The sequence below is a fragment of the Xiphophorus maculatus genome, chromosome 22 (genome assembly GCF_002775205.1).
Source record: "Xiphophorus maculatus strain JP 163 A chromosome 22, X_maculatus-5.0-male, whole genome shotgun sequence".
NCBI lineage: Eukaryota > Metazoa > Chordata > Actinopteri > Cyprinodontiformes > Poeciliidae > Xiphophorus > Xiphophorus maculatus.
In genome coordinates this window covers 25,101,274-25,116,185 of record NC_036464.1, presented here as the reverse complement: position 1 = coordinate 25,116,185, position 14,912 = coordinate 25,101,274, and the positions used below count along the sequence as shown (strand labels likewise).

At 39.9% G+C, this 14,912-nt stretch overlaps 1 protein-coding gene across 3 annotated transcripts in view; it reads right to left on the bottom strand.

The window, feature by feature from the left end:
- The window catches only part of ltbp1 (latent transforming growth factor beta binding protein 1), an 80,401-nt gene that overhangs the window by 32,049 nt on the left and 33,440 nt on the right, over positions 1–14,912 (bottom strand). For all 3 annotated transcript variants that reach the window (XM_023326989.1, XM_023326991.1, XM_023326990.1), the window contains exons 6-10: positions 8,336–8,542; positions 7,221–7,522; positions 5,229–5,331; positions 2,580–2,639; positions 1,627–1,749 (exon numbers count right to left, since the gene is read on the bottom strand). In XM_023326989.1, the coding sequence (XP_023182757.1) occupies positions 1,627–1,749; positions 2,580–2,639; positions 5,229–5,331; positions 7,221–7,522; positions 8,336–8,542 (795 nt within the window). The remainder of the gene's footprint in view (positions 1–1,626; positions 1,750–2,579; positions 2,640–5,228; positions 5,332–7,220; positions 7,523–8,335; positions 8,543–14,912) is intronic.

Genomic DNA, 14,912 nt, shown 5'->3' with positions numbered 1-14,912 from the left:
AAAACCACAATGCACACAGGTAGGTAAGGTAGAAGGTCTACGATGCGCCGGAACCTTGTTGAAGTCTTCAAATTCTTCGAGGATTTTAAATCATTACAAAATGGCTTTAAAAGAAAGCTCACTAAAGGTTGTGATGTAGAACATAACATCTGACTAAATCAGCCCAGAAATGTTTCACCGGTCATAAAATCATCTTTAGTCATCTCGGTTCTCAGATCTGAATCTTGTGCGGCAGGGGTCGCCATCTCAAGTCCTCAAGAGCTGCTGTTCAGGTGTGTTCTTTTGACACCTGAATCAAAAGAATGGTTCATTACCAGGCCTCCGAGAAACTTAATGACGAGCTGAAGAGGTAATTCAGCCTCCAACTTTGTGGAATGTTATACAAGACTAAGGGCTGTGCTGCTGGAAAAGGGGAACTGCGTTAAATTTTAAATCCAGTGACGATTCCCAAGTTTTAAGAATGAATACAGAAATAGATTGCTCAGCAAATCAGTAACTGTGTCAATAAATGCAACAAATATATATATGACAATAATAATATGAGTCAGGAATTCAAAGACATACTAAAGAGAACAGTGATGAAAACTCAGGTTCTATTTTGTCTTAATCTTTAAATGCCACACACACTCTGCTCTGGTGCCCCGATGCTTGGCACACACACTCACTGTCAAAATGATTTTTTTTTTATCTTTTTTTTACTGTAACTTGGTAAACAAACCTATGTTGTCTCCATACGTCTCTGGCAGTGAGTTAGTCTTAGGAAGCATTTTGTTGTCAAAGTGTAGTAGGAAATATCAACCTCAAAGAGTATAGAAACAAGCCAAACTTCATCACCAGTTGCATTTCCATTTACCATAAAATTGCGCAAAATGAACGTGAGAAAATAAATTTGCATAATGGAAACCTAGCAATTTAAAAATAAAAAAAAAGTTTTCAATGAAAAGTTTTTGTTCCAGGATGAGGTGTAGGTATTAATTTAAATGTATTACCCCAAATTGCAATAGAGACACTTGTTTTTGCATCGCACGAGTCATGTGATTAACAACGGGGTGTAACTACTGGCAGAAACCTAAAAGAAAATGACAGGAAGTGGTAGTAGGATGATGGTTTGTTTTTGTCTTTGTTTTGTTTTTTCGGACAATGTGCATCCGGCCAAACCAGGGCTCTCACAGCATCACACAGTTCATAAAAAGTTGTGTGTCATCCTAAGGTGTTGAATCCATAGCTCTTCTGTTAAATCACAGACTGCAATTTCCCCAAAACGCTGCATACGGAGCCATACCCAAGCATAACAGGCTTGTCGCTCCGATGACTGAATAGGTGGCTGATGGCAGATAAGATGATGAGGGCTAGCGCCATGGCTGAGTTATGAATATATCTCATTTAACTGTTCACATCCATCGCTGCCATGATTTTTAACGGCTTATCATGTGAACAAGCTTATTCACATGTGATTTTAGTTTAATTTTTTATTTAATGGGAACACCGCAACTGCGAAATTGTGTTTTTCGATACTGGCGGAATACAGACCCAGATTTGCACACACTTATTATAAAAATGCAGCCACTGGTTGCTATGGATGTGTCAAACAGAGGAAACCACTGAGTTGCAGACTGGAGGACTTACGGATGCAGCTGGTGAGAGTGGCGTCGGGGGCATAGCCAGGTTTACATGTACACATGTAACTGCCCACAGTGTTCAGACAGCCTCCGTTAGGACAAACGACCCGCAGCTGGCATTCATCCACATCTGTCAGTGGGTAAAAATGGAAAACATGTTGAGTCGAGGGGAGTTCTTTTGAAGAGTCAATCACTTCCGAGAACAATGAAGTGATCTTTAAGATGCAGAGTCGGCTGATTTTACTGGTGTTCATCAAAATGTTGAGCAACTTTTGGTCTTGTCTCCCGTTAGGCGCTAACATGTTTAGGAAAATCTTTATGCTAAAACGTGCATAAACAAACAACTCTAAAACATCGTTGTTATCTGCACACATTGCCACATTTTTAAATGTCGGGTAAAAATGTATTTGCTTTATTTTATGTTACGTTCATCTTCCTGAATGAAGATGTTTTTTATGCTTTTTTCCTATGAAACCACAGCAACGTGAGTTCAGAGTTATAGAAATAGGCATTTAAAATTAATCACTTCAGCACTGCAGCTTATATTACGATAGATTGTTCAAATTCACAATCAGAGAGAAAGTTTCACTCATCCCTTCATCGTGTTTTCTTATTGCTTCAGGGTTTTCGGCGGTCACGTACCAAGAGACGAGGCAGAACCATGACAAGGTGTCAAATATGCACCTTTCAGTTCCTTTTAAATTTTACACAGACTTATGCTGTAGCAACAAACAATGAGGAAATAAAATGTCTTATTTTGTTCTATATGAAGTCATCCACGTTTGTCATGTTAAAGCCATAAATGTACACACATGTAAAGTGTGGCTTCTGCAGCTAGTTTGGTACTAAATGTCATTGAGTTAATTCAAACAGTCCAAATTTTTCCAAAACATTCACGGTTGAAAACAGAAGGTCAACAACTAGAACCACTAAAAAATAATTAAAAGGTGAAGCTCTTACCTTGGCAGTGAGAAGTGTTGATCCTCTTATATCCCGGAGGACAGTCTATCAGAGGGATAGCTGAGGAAGCCGGAAGTGAGCAACTGGAATGTTAGCTTCATAAATCTACACACACTAGCATATTTTATGAGCATCTAAATGAGTTTCTAGAACTGCACACACTTTCTGCAATGAACATAAAGCATCTTTAAAGTCTAGTTAAGGTGCAGAGATTGTCATTCGTCGTCATTCATAGCAATTTTCAGATAATTTCACGTGCCTTACTGGCTTAAACTAAATTTGACCACTTTGGTTTACTGTCTTATGTCAAGAGCTCATTTAGATCTTTAATGTCTTTAAGCTGAGCAGGAGAGGTGGGGACACTATAAGGATGGTTTAAAAGAGTAAACTGGTATCATCATTGCAATATTTAATAATCATTTTCCAACATTAAAAGTTCCTAATATTGTGCAAATCTAGGAAGACGGGGTGAGAAATTGGCAAATGAATGGCATAAAAGCTGCTTTTTTAAGCATTCCCTTCACATCGGTCAGAGGTGCTGGCTGTTTGGTAAATCATAGTCCAAAGCATGATTGAGTCTTTGTAAAAATGACAGAAGACCCCAACCTCTCATCCAATGATAACCGAGACGGCCTGCAACCTAGATCCTAACCTAGAACAGGGTCAGGCAGGTATGAATGACACGCGTAAATATTGATCAAAAAGCAATACAACTTCCAGTGAGTCAAATACTGCTCTGAGAAGCTCATTGCAGTTGAAACTGAAACCAAGCTTAGCCCCACTGCTGGATAAGGCCACCAGCGGGGAACTGGTACTCAAATACCTGCAAGCGGAGGCTTTGTTCTGTGGGAGACAACAAAGCAACATTTGTTTGACCAAGAAAGCCAAATTAACTACCAGCTACCAATGTCTCTAAGGCACAATGGACTGTTTCACATTCAACTGTAAAACAAAGTGGGAAAAAAATGTCTGAACTTAAACCTTTGCCTTGCCTGCAGAGAAAAAAACAGCAGACAAATCATCTGATTTGTAATACCTCCCACTGTATGTACATGAAATAAGTATTTATCTCAAAGTGCTTAACTACTTACCACTAAAGACAAACTCTTTCAAATGTCCATCAGAAGCAAATGTGCAAAATCTTAATTATTCACCTGGAGTAACACTTTCTCAGGGGCTAATGATTCCAACCTGGGAAAATAGATCCTTGGTTCAAGTTGTCGTAATGAACCACAAAAGAATTATGAACCAAACCTTTAGTTTTTATCAGCATCTCTACCTTTTATGTTAAGATGGAACGGCCAGATTAAAATGCAGGTGCAATCAAGCTGTTTCAATTAAAACCCTGAAACAAGATTTTGATTAAAGGAGTTTTAATCAAAATCCTTTACTGGAGTTTCAATGGAGCCTTTCTGGGTTTACATGGTGAACCTTGGCTTTAAAGCTTCCATCCATCTATAAAAGGAGTAGTGTTGAATAGCTAGCTGCTACATAAAAAGACTGACAGGACCTTTCATAGCTCCCCCTCACAACTCTGTATAACTCTATAAAAAGAGCTGAGAGGCCAGGGCTGACACCACATGCCACCATGGCATTCAGTCCCTTTCCTCTCTGGAAATAACTCCTGTGGTCAGAGCAATCTGTGTGTTAATATATAAAGCATGTTTCAGTGCTTTAGTTTTTATTATTGGAACCAGAATCAAGATCAACTTCATTGGTCAAGATTGTGTTCACAAAAATAGGGGTGTGACTACGGTTTGACACGCTCAGAGCGTACAAACACTAAAGCCTCGTTTCCTCTGAGTGGAACAGCAAAGGTCGGTGCGGTACGGTATGCTATTTACTCTGTTTCCATAGACAAAGCAGTCAATAAAACAGACCTTTACGTACCACACCATTCCTGTTCCTCCTTCAGTTGTAGGTTCACAGGACAATGGTACGGTAGAGTTACAGCTGCTGCCATCTCACAACACTCTCCATTAATTGAAGGACAGAAAAATGTCACTACTTGCAACAACAACAACACATTTAAATGTTTTTTTCTAGAGTGTGGCGGTAGAAATGCTCTCCTGAAAACATATAAAATATCGAACCGAGCTGCACTGACCCATGCCGTACCACAAAGTGGAAACTAAGCATGAGGTGGCCAACTGGTTGATAATTAGTTCTGTCCCATTGTGAAGGCAACACAGTCTAAAGTTGAATTTGAAGTAAAGCTTTTCCTGAAATTGCAGTTGTTGCCATATACTTAGGTTTGCCAAAATAACTGGAATAACTAAATAATTTAGAGATAAAGAGTCATTGATAAAAGAAAAAATGAATCCGATTTTAAAATTATATGGAAATATGCTACAAATATAGTAACTCGATCTGCGCAGAGGTACAAAAATTAAGAGGCGCACTACCAGGCACTGTAAGAGCGTACGATTACGGCACCATTGGCGAGTCTTAGACCTTGCAAGGTGCAAGCAAAGCCTGGTGGTCCACTTATAATACACCGGGGGAAAGCCTGCATAACTGCTTAATGATCCAACTCCTACAAACCAGACCTTCTTCTCATCTCTTATTGTGTCTGTAAACTTAGAGTCTGTGCATCCAGGACACATAGGGTAAACAGGTCTTTACTCTGGGTTGAACATTTGTACTTACAGGGTTTATTTGGACACTTCTGGCATTTGTGGAAGCCCCAGGAGGTCCCAATTGTTGCACAGCATTGATCCAGCTTGGTCAGACCTGGTAAAGCTTTTCCACACTGCAGATGGAAGGAAGATGGATTATTATTTTATCTCATAAAGAAAAGCTCAAAGTGTATCTGTGCTCAACATTCTCTCCATCCCTGATTATTTACAGTCGAACACATTTAAACCTCCACCTCTCCAAATCATTTTGATGCTTCTCCTCTTCTGCCAGCACCAACTCTTTATCTTTATGGCAAAAACAACCTCACAAAATGTGACCCGCTCATGACTATTTAAGACCTGAAAACCCGGCGGAGTGATATTTCTTTCCACATCAGCCAGCGAATCTGTTCTTTATTTGTCTAGGACCTGATATCAGTACCATCCACTGGACTCGGGTTGTATTGTCCGGGCAGTGACACGATAAAGATGTCCTTTTTAACAACCTGCTGTGGTCTGTTTGTGCTAACCTTGGCTTGACAGATGTGGAACACATTTCAGTGGAAGAATTTTACTACGTCTGGTGTGTGAAGGTTAAAGTAGGCTGTAGTCTGGAAGGAGCAAACCCCATGCAGACATTTGCTTTTAGGTTCTAACTTGATGTTTTGCTTCTTACAGCTGCTCCTTTTAGGGGGGCCACTGCAGATCACCTGCTTCCGCCTCAGCCTAATTACAGAACCTTCCTCTAACTCACCAACCTCCTTCACTGCCACATCCTCTTCTTCCTCTCCGGCAGCTCTACATTCAACGTCGTCTGTCCAAAATGTTCACTAACGTCCTCTGCTCATGCCTAAGCCATTTCAGATTTGCCTTTCTAAATTTATCTCCAGCCTAGTCAACCTGAACTGAACATTTTGAAGACAAGTCCTTCTTTTCAGGTCTGTTTGAAAATGCCACAACCTCTGATCACACATCATGACAACTCTCACAACAGTCCTATCATAAGTGGTCATCTAGCAGATGGCAGATTGTGACTGCTTCCAGCTTCCCCCACAACCTGCTGATCTGTCCTTGGAAAAGGAACTCTTTTAAACATCAGTAGCCAAAGTTTCGCATTAGAAAAGGTTGATGGAAACGTCAAAATTTGAAAAACATCCTAACTTTCCAAAAAATGTTTTTATGCTCACTTGAGATGGTTTTTGCAAAAAAAAGAGTTAATGCGCAAAAAGGGAGATGGAAACACATATAAGTTCTTGCTAACCAGGAGCTGACAGCACTTTGAAAAGTTATAGAGGTTTTGGAGAGCGCTTGATACAGAATGAGCGCATCCTCCCTCACTCACAGAATCTTGCCAATTTCTGATCACTTCGATTTGAGAGATGTTCCCTGATTTCAAAACTTTAGCTGCCACTTGCAATTCCAGGCTCCAGTGGGGCTGAAGAGTGTGAACTCAGCCTCAAGATTAATATCAAAACTCTGAGACAAATTGGTAATCCATGTTTATGTTTATGATTTAAGTGTGAGTTACATGTATCTGCTTGATGTGTGGCTTTATGGTGTGGATTCTCTGTTCAGCTTGTTGAATATTAATTAAACTGTTTGAAAACGAAATGCAGTTGAGTGAAGTATTGTCATTTTTAAAAATGATGAGTAAAAATAGATTATGATGGACTGTTGAGTGCACACCTTCCTAGAGGGATGAAACTGAACATTTCATTCTCTTTTTTGGCAAGGTTGTATTTTGCTTCACAATTGGATGGAAACATAGCGAGACAGAGACTGACAGGACGCAAAGACCCTGTCAGAACAGGCATGTATTTAAATCAAACTACCCTAAACTAAATAAATTATCAAATCTTGTTCTTTCACATAATGTGAGGAAATTAGGAAATCAGGGTAATCTGGAAACAGTCAAAACATGCGACAACTTTTCTCTGTTAGGATACATACACAGACACAGAGTGAAAAGCTGCCTGTTGTGTGACATGACGGTAACTCGTAGTAATGATCTCTGACGGTCTACCTGACCGGCTGCTGTTTCCTGGAAGCAGCGACCCAGGGTGTTCTTGGAGGCAACGGGCTGGTAATGGGGAACCTTGTAGCCATGTTGGTTGGGATGAACCATGTTGTAGCCGTGATGCTGAACCTTCTGGCTGCTTTCAGAGTGGTGGTAGCTGTAGCTGCTGGATGAAGAGGAGCCTGAGTGGGACCCTTGTTGTTGGTGCCCATTGTTGGAGTAATTGTCCAACTGGGACACTTGGTGAACCTGAACTGAGGCTTCTGGGGGATGTTTGATGTGGATGTTAACAATGCCTGGGTTGAACACTGGTGAGATACAAGACATGGATATTACAGTTACAGCTTTAAGGGAAGGGAGGAAAAATGGAGTCTAATAAGCAACAGATATCAGGAGAATATTATGTTAGCCTTTGAATATGTCTAAGTTAATCTAAAAGTCTTATACTATCATTATGAATCTTCTTCAAATTGTATGTTTGACCTAATCAAATCAGTATCCAGCTACATTAAGATAAATTCAACACAATTTATTCTAATTCTGTTTGGCTCCATATGTTCAACTATGGTTCAGTCATATTTCCATCCATTCACCCTCTCCCTAAAGGTGGGACAGATGGCTCCGGCCAGCATGGAAGCATCTTTTCTGCTTTTTTTTTACAAGGAAGCAAAGTGAGACAAAGTGAGGAAATGGGGCGGCATCAACTAAATTACCCATAATCCCTTTTGTCTATACCAGACAACTATAGTGAACAGAGAAACATACAGACGTTCTAAAGCTGTACTAGAAATTTAACCAGGTAACAGAAAAGAGAATCCCTTAAAGTTAATAGTGTTTTTAAAAAAAAACTAATGTTCTGATAATGGCTAAAGTTTGAGAAAAATATATATTTTTTAAATGATAATACTTTTTTTATTCCAGCTCTGGAAGCAGAAGGCTTTGGTCACTACAAGCTGCACTTCACATAGTTGATCTGGACCACTAACCAAAGGATTTTAATGAATCATTAAAATCCTTCGTTCACAATCACAGAGGAATGGTCTGCAAATCAAGAGTTGAAATAAACAACCAAACACTCAGTTTTAAAAAGCAGAACTGATATAACAGTAGTGTCTACTCACCAGGCGTCTGTCCATGGCTGTATGTAAGAGGCAGGGTATGTGTAGAGACAATCTGAGCCTGGCCATAGGTCACAGACGACCGCTGGTGCTGCTGGTGTCCATTTTGAACGGGCATTTGGCAAAACTTGCCAGCAAAGTTCGGGGGACACTGGCACTTGTCCCTGGCGCTACATTTACCACCATTAATGCACGGCAGGTGACACACCACTGAGGACACAACAGAAAAAAGAAGAAGATGTTAGAGCAGGAACTGTTGGTAGAATAATCCTTCCATTTTCTGTTCACCCTTTGTCCCTAATGGGGTCAGGAGGGTGCTGGTGTCTATCTCCAGCTACGTTCCGGGCGAGAGGCGGGGTTCACCCTGGACAGGTCGCCAGTCTGTCGCAGGGCAACACAGAGACATACAGGACAAACAACCATGCACACACACACCTAGTGAGAATTTAGAGAGACCAATTAACCTAACAGTCATGTTTTTGGACTGTGGGAGGAAGTCGGAGTACCCGGAGAGAACCCACGCATGCACAGGGAGAACATGCAAACTCCATGCAGAAAGACCCCGGCCGGGAATCGAACCCAGGACCTTCTTGCTGCAAGGCAACAGTGCTACCAACTGCGCCATGGTGCAGCCCCCTACAATCCTCTCAGAGTAACAAAAATAAAGAGTTGATAGAGTAAATGTCTCTTAATATTGACAACCATTCAAATTAAATACAGTTTGCTGATAATTAACGATGTACATTTAGCTACCACAAGAAACGTTCATTCCTGTGCAAAGACCACAAGGCTTCTATAAGAGCAAGACTTCTTTAAGAAGACAGATGAAATCGATGTTTGGATTGGACCACTTTGGAGCAATGTGGTGGTGGATGGTTGGTTGTATGAGCTTCCTTAGTCGGCACCTTATAGCCACCTTGACAGCCACAACCTCATACCAAAGTATTATCCAGTCAAATATGGGATCATCTGCTCAACTACAAAGCAAGACAATGATATCAGTCACAGGATCAAATCTACAACTGAAGGACAAAAGGTGCTGCAATGGTCCAGTTAAAGTCCAGACGATGACCTTAGAAAAATGTAGTGGTGTGGTTTTAAAACAAACTAAAATAACTAAAGAGAAGAGTGGGGCAAAAATCCTCAACAAGCAAGGCTGACCCAAAAATGACTCTTGGAAGTTATTGGTAGTTCAAGAGTTGCTGAAACATGGGGTGTACTAAGTTTCAATCAACTGTACTATCTTTTCCCAAACACTGCATGTACAAACAGAAAATGCTACATTGAAAACAGGCAGACCAGTCATTAATCGCAGAAATATAATTGTTACATACCCAACAAGAGGCCAGATATAAAAATATAAAGTTTCCACTTCTGACTTATCTAACAGAGTCCGATGAAACTCCAGACAAAACAGCCAAACCAGACGTGGTCCAACACTGATTCCAGCTTCATCCCAAATTCATTTCTCACACTTACCAGTCAGAAAGCGGCACTACTTATGATTCACACACAGAAGCACAGCCATTGTGACTCATGTCAGACTAAAGTCATCAAAGGTATTACTGGTTTAGCTTCCTGTCCAAACCATGACCCTCATCACCACTTACTCATCAGATTTAATTAGAAACATTCAGGATACCAGGAGAAAAATAGATACTTTTCAGATCTTTCGCAAAGCTGAGTTTTTTCTGATGATTGAAGACTGTTTATAGACAGAGAAGGAGAAAACTAGACAGAATATTATTATACATTAAAAACACAATTCCTGCTTAAGGACCACTTCATTTCATTAGAAATGTCTCCATGTAGAAACAGATCAAAAATGGAGAAATTTAAGGCATATAAAATAGATGATTTTCATTTTACACAAAATCTCTGAACTCATCCTTTTCCTTCATTGTCGTTATGTGGCTGTGCCTGAAAACATACATAACAATAAACGTCACAGGCAATATTAATATGCTGCCTGTGACGTTTATTGTTATTTAAACGTTTATTGTTATTTAAAATAGTATTCACAATAGTGAATGCTATTTTAGCAACAGCAATATAACAATTGCTGCCTCTTGTTTTAGAGGTTTTACATTTCCGTTTTCCAATTGTGCATTGATACTGGGATACTGTTGAGTTTTACTTTAGGGAATTTTTTTATTATTATTATTTTATTGAATGCACGCTGCTCAGCACAAACTTCCTGTTTGGGCCTGTTTGTGCAGAGCAGGCCCAGCCATCACGAACACAAAGTTTCCTTGAAGCAGGATCACATTAACTCTCTGAACAGCTGTAAACATTAGCTTCCTTCTGAAAACGGGTGGACTGGAAATCCATTAAAACGTCAAAAGAAATGTTTAAAAGCACCCCTGAAAGCCAGAAGAACCATTTCTCAAGATGACTTTTAAAGATTATAACAGGTTCTGGCTCAGTGCAAGCACAATCCTGTGGAAGATAAATTGAAGCAAAGATCAGGTTTCCACTGTCTTCCCAGTTCCCTCTAAATTCTCTACAGAGGAAACACATTCGGCCTCCATCAATAGACTTGAATGTTTAACAGGAAAGTTGTTGAATGCAGCAGCCAACCAACAGACTTCAAGTTTTAAAGCATTTTAAACACTTGACAGATGAATGAAGAACGGGGCTGCCATTGTTATCATTCTTCAGCTGATTATCAGGTTAAATGCCTCATTATCAAACCAATCTACAGGCTCACAAGATCTGGTGTAAAACGGAGGTTTACTGTACAGTGATCCCTTTGGATGAATATTAGAAGACCATGTTCAATATTAGGTCATGTTTAAACTTTTATCACTTTCGATCTTTAGAATGTCTTGAGACCTGACAGAAATTCAGAGCATGTGGTCACGACAACTCTGATGGGAGATGTAAAGAACATTACAGACTGGAAGGGAGTACAACCAGATCGACCTTTTTGCTTTCAGTGCATCATGACTCATTTCAGATTCCTCTTTTCTCTCATAACAAAAGTATGATAACATAGCAAGTGTGATTTATTTTGTTGCACTCCCTTTAGCTCAGTTTGGATTTCAGATAAACCATTGTCTTGGTTCAGTTCTGCTCATTTTTAAACAGATGAGAGAGGCGGCAGAAAGAGGGACAGGGGCTTTAAGAGAGGGGCGGGAACAAGAGCAAGCCTGGGCAGGAGCACAAGTCATCAGCTTTGCTTCTGAACATATGCAAAGTGCAGTGAGGATCTAAACATTAAGACCAGGATATGGGGAGTGGCTAGGTAGCATAGAGGGTGTTTAACCTGGAGGGAAAACAGAGCTGAGGATGTCCTTGAAATGTCCATGTTGCTGAAAAAAAGAACTGTTCTCTACAACATGGTGGCTTGACATACATCTTTAAAATGCATTTTGAAAAATAAAGCCCATATTTGGAGTATCTCTAATGTTGGCTGGAAAATGACTCCAGAACTTAGTAACTAGAAGAAGCGACAAAGACATTATCACCACTACTTTTATGATTGAATCTTCTATTATTTAAGAGCAACAGGCCGATTGACTTCAATATTTTTACAATACTATAATCTACAAAGTCCCTTAAAAGGACCCATGATTAGTTGTAAAAATAAACTTTATTTGAGAACTACTTATTTTAGATGTAAAACAATACATTAATAATACTGTAGGTGTCTCTGTGTTGCCCTGCGACAGACTGGCGACCTGTCCAGGGTGACCCCGCCTCTCGCCCAGAACGTTAGCTGGAGATAGACACCAGCACCTCCTGACCCCACCAGGGATAAGGGTGTAAGAAAGGGTTGGATGGATACTGCAGGCAGTTTAGTTTTTATAAATTTTAAAATATTGTGACACAAAGAACATTGCCATGTTGGTCATGCTGCAATGCTGCAATGCATTCTGGGTAAATTACATATAATGGTCCAACTGCGCTAGATCCGTCCAGCCAAAACAGTGATGAGTAACGTCATTAAGCTTTTTTAATATGAACCGGAGCACAATGAAATCAATCAAAATTGTAGGAATCACAAGAGGTAATGAAGTTGAGGAGGGCCAAACTGATTAAGAGAACAGAGTTGGCTGTCAGAGCTGGTGTTTTGCTTCTGCTGTCACCTTTAGCTTCCTAAATGAAACAATAAATGACACATACCTCTGGTCAGACTGCATGATCTGGTAAGTACTTCTGTGACTGGTTTCCCTGTGTGGACGCAAACATGGCGGCAGTAGTGCCACCTATTCTACTGCCGCATAGTTCTGTTAACATTTAAAAGAGCTTCCAGCGCTGTCTGATGTTTCTCCCTGAGTTTCTTTTTTATCTCTACCCGGCGGCAATGAGGTTTAGGCACTTTGTTACCTTAACAAGCTAAAACAAAGCCTTTGTCAGTTTTGCTCGTACAAATGACAAAGTCTTCTGGAGAGAAATGTTGAGAGCACAAATGTACGTCCTTCGGAAGTTGTCCAGTGTTCTATCAGATCAGCACAGGCTGTCAGGCTGTGCTCTTCTTCTGTCAAAGAGGAGATTCATGTCTACACAGTCACTGGATAAACAGTTGCACCACGCCATGTCTAAGGACAGCTGTGTGAATTATCAAGATGATTTATCATTAAAGGAATATATGATCCAACAGAATACTGAACTTTCAGTTTAATAATCCTCAATAAAAAGCAGATATTTCAGATTTAAAAAGAAAACAGCTCAGTGAACAGCATGTATCAAAATGACACAAAAACACTTAATGGTTTTCACAAACTCTATTTGTGGATTAGAGTTTGTGAACTCCATTCCACAAACTTTAACAGTCTTGGCATATCTTAAATGATAATAATTGTTATGATATTCACTTAATGTTGTCTTAGTTTTTTCTAATGGCTCTCATTTTCTATTCTTGAATATGAAGTTATGGCAACTTAAAACGCAAAATGTGTACACCCAGAAGTGATGTACTAGAGCTGTTGCTAATGACATTAGTTATGCATTACATTTGCTACAGTAATATTGAACTGAACATGAAAGGGATGAACTCCCTGGTTCATGCAGGGTTAACAGCGTTTTTAAACCTTGCATTAATCCAGTCCCAATCATTTGTTCAGCTGAGTCAGAGCAGAATTCAGCTTGTTCTGCTCCGACACTCAGCTATCCTTTGTTCAAACAGAGGCAGGTTGAGACAGAGTTTGCTGAATCCATGCAACAGTACTCCCATGTAATGGCATCCACAGCACCGAAGCTGCTTCATGGGATCTCCGGTTTAAACTTTCAGGATAGAGTCAGCTTAAGGATTGTCGCAGCGCACAGCTGACTGTCTAGAAACCAGATCATTTCAACCGAAAACAACAAGAAAAATTTCATAAGGTATAGAAGTGGAGGAGCAACTTAGTCAGCCTCCAGAGTCAACCCTCATCCCATCCCAAGCCCCCTGACTCTGACCCCGAAGGAGATCCTCTGTGGTTGTCGAGCTTCTTGTGGCGGCAGGTGAGTAAATAATTCTCCGAATATCTGGCCCAGTCTGCTTTGTTATGTGATCAAAGGAAAAATTCTTCAGAAATGAATAATTCTTTCACATGCCTGCAAATACATCTGGAAACTGATCTTTTAGAATGCCATTCCATCCAATTCTCTACTGTATATTGTGAATAACATCTAAGCCAACATGTCACAGTACAGCCACAAAGGCACAATGAGAGGAGAAAAATGCAGTCACCACTCACACCCAGAATCAAAAACACATGTCCTCCTGTTATTATCAGTGCCACAAAATAACGAATGAATAAAGTTAGTGTCTAAAGTACTCTGCTCCAAAGCAATGCAGGGAAGGCAAGGGATATAGAATCAGATATATAGAACCACCAAACAGAAGCTAAGATATGTATTGAGCTGTTACCAACATGCCCCTTCTATAAATACTCTTTCAGTACTCTACTGTCACTTTGTGCAGAAATCTGACATCGTGTACTTGTATATTGGCTTCCTTAGCTTAGAAAAACAGGTGAGCCGCAGCTGATCTTTCACTGGTTCTTTGCACCTAGAACACTTTGCTGTTTATGTTGTTTAGTCATGAATAGTCATGACTAATATAGAAGCTTGTAAGACTGATTCTTTTGAGATGTGCCAAGACATAGCTGGAAACCTGAACCAGCATTGGGAAATGTTGATAAAGTATTTACAACCCTGAAAATGAGGGTCTACTAACTACATAGTCAGGACGGGTAACTAGGCAACTTGCATTAATCTTACTAATATCTGACATAAAACACTTAAGACTGTTTAATGTTGTCATGGTTTAAACTAATAATGAAATTCTTTGTAAACTGCACACCAGTGAAACAGTGACTGCTCTAGCTCTCACACAGTGTGACTTCGCCTCTGGTCATGATAGATAGGCTGTTTAAAGCTCCCGCATTTGCAGTAAGTAAAACAATGATTTTTCTAGCACAGTTTGACTATGTTTCTTTATTTATTTATTTGAAATTAATCCAATACAAGAAATATATATTTTAACAGAATGCACTTTTATATTTTGAGGTGTGCAAATAAAAAACAACTCCTTATCTTGGGGGTTATGAATGGTCTAGCATGAAAGGTTTGCTTTAGCTTAGTCTGAAAA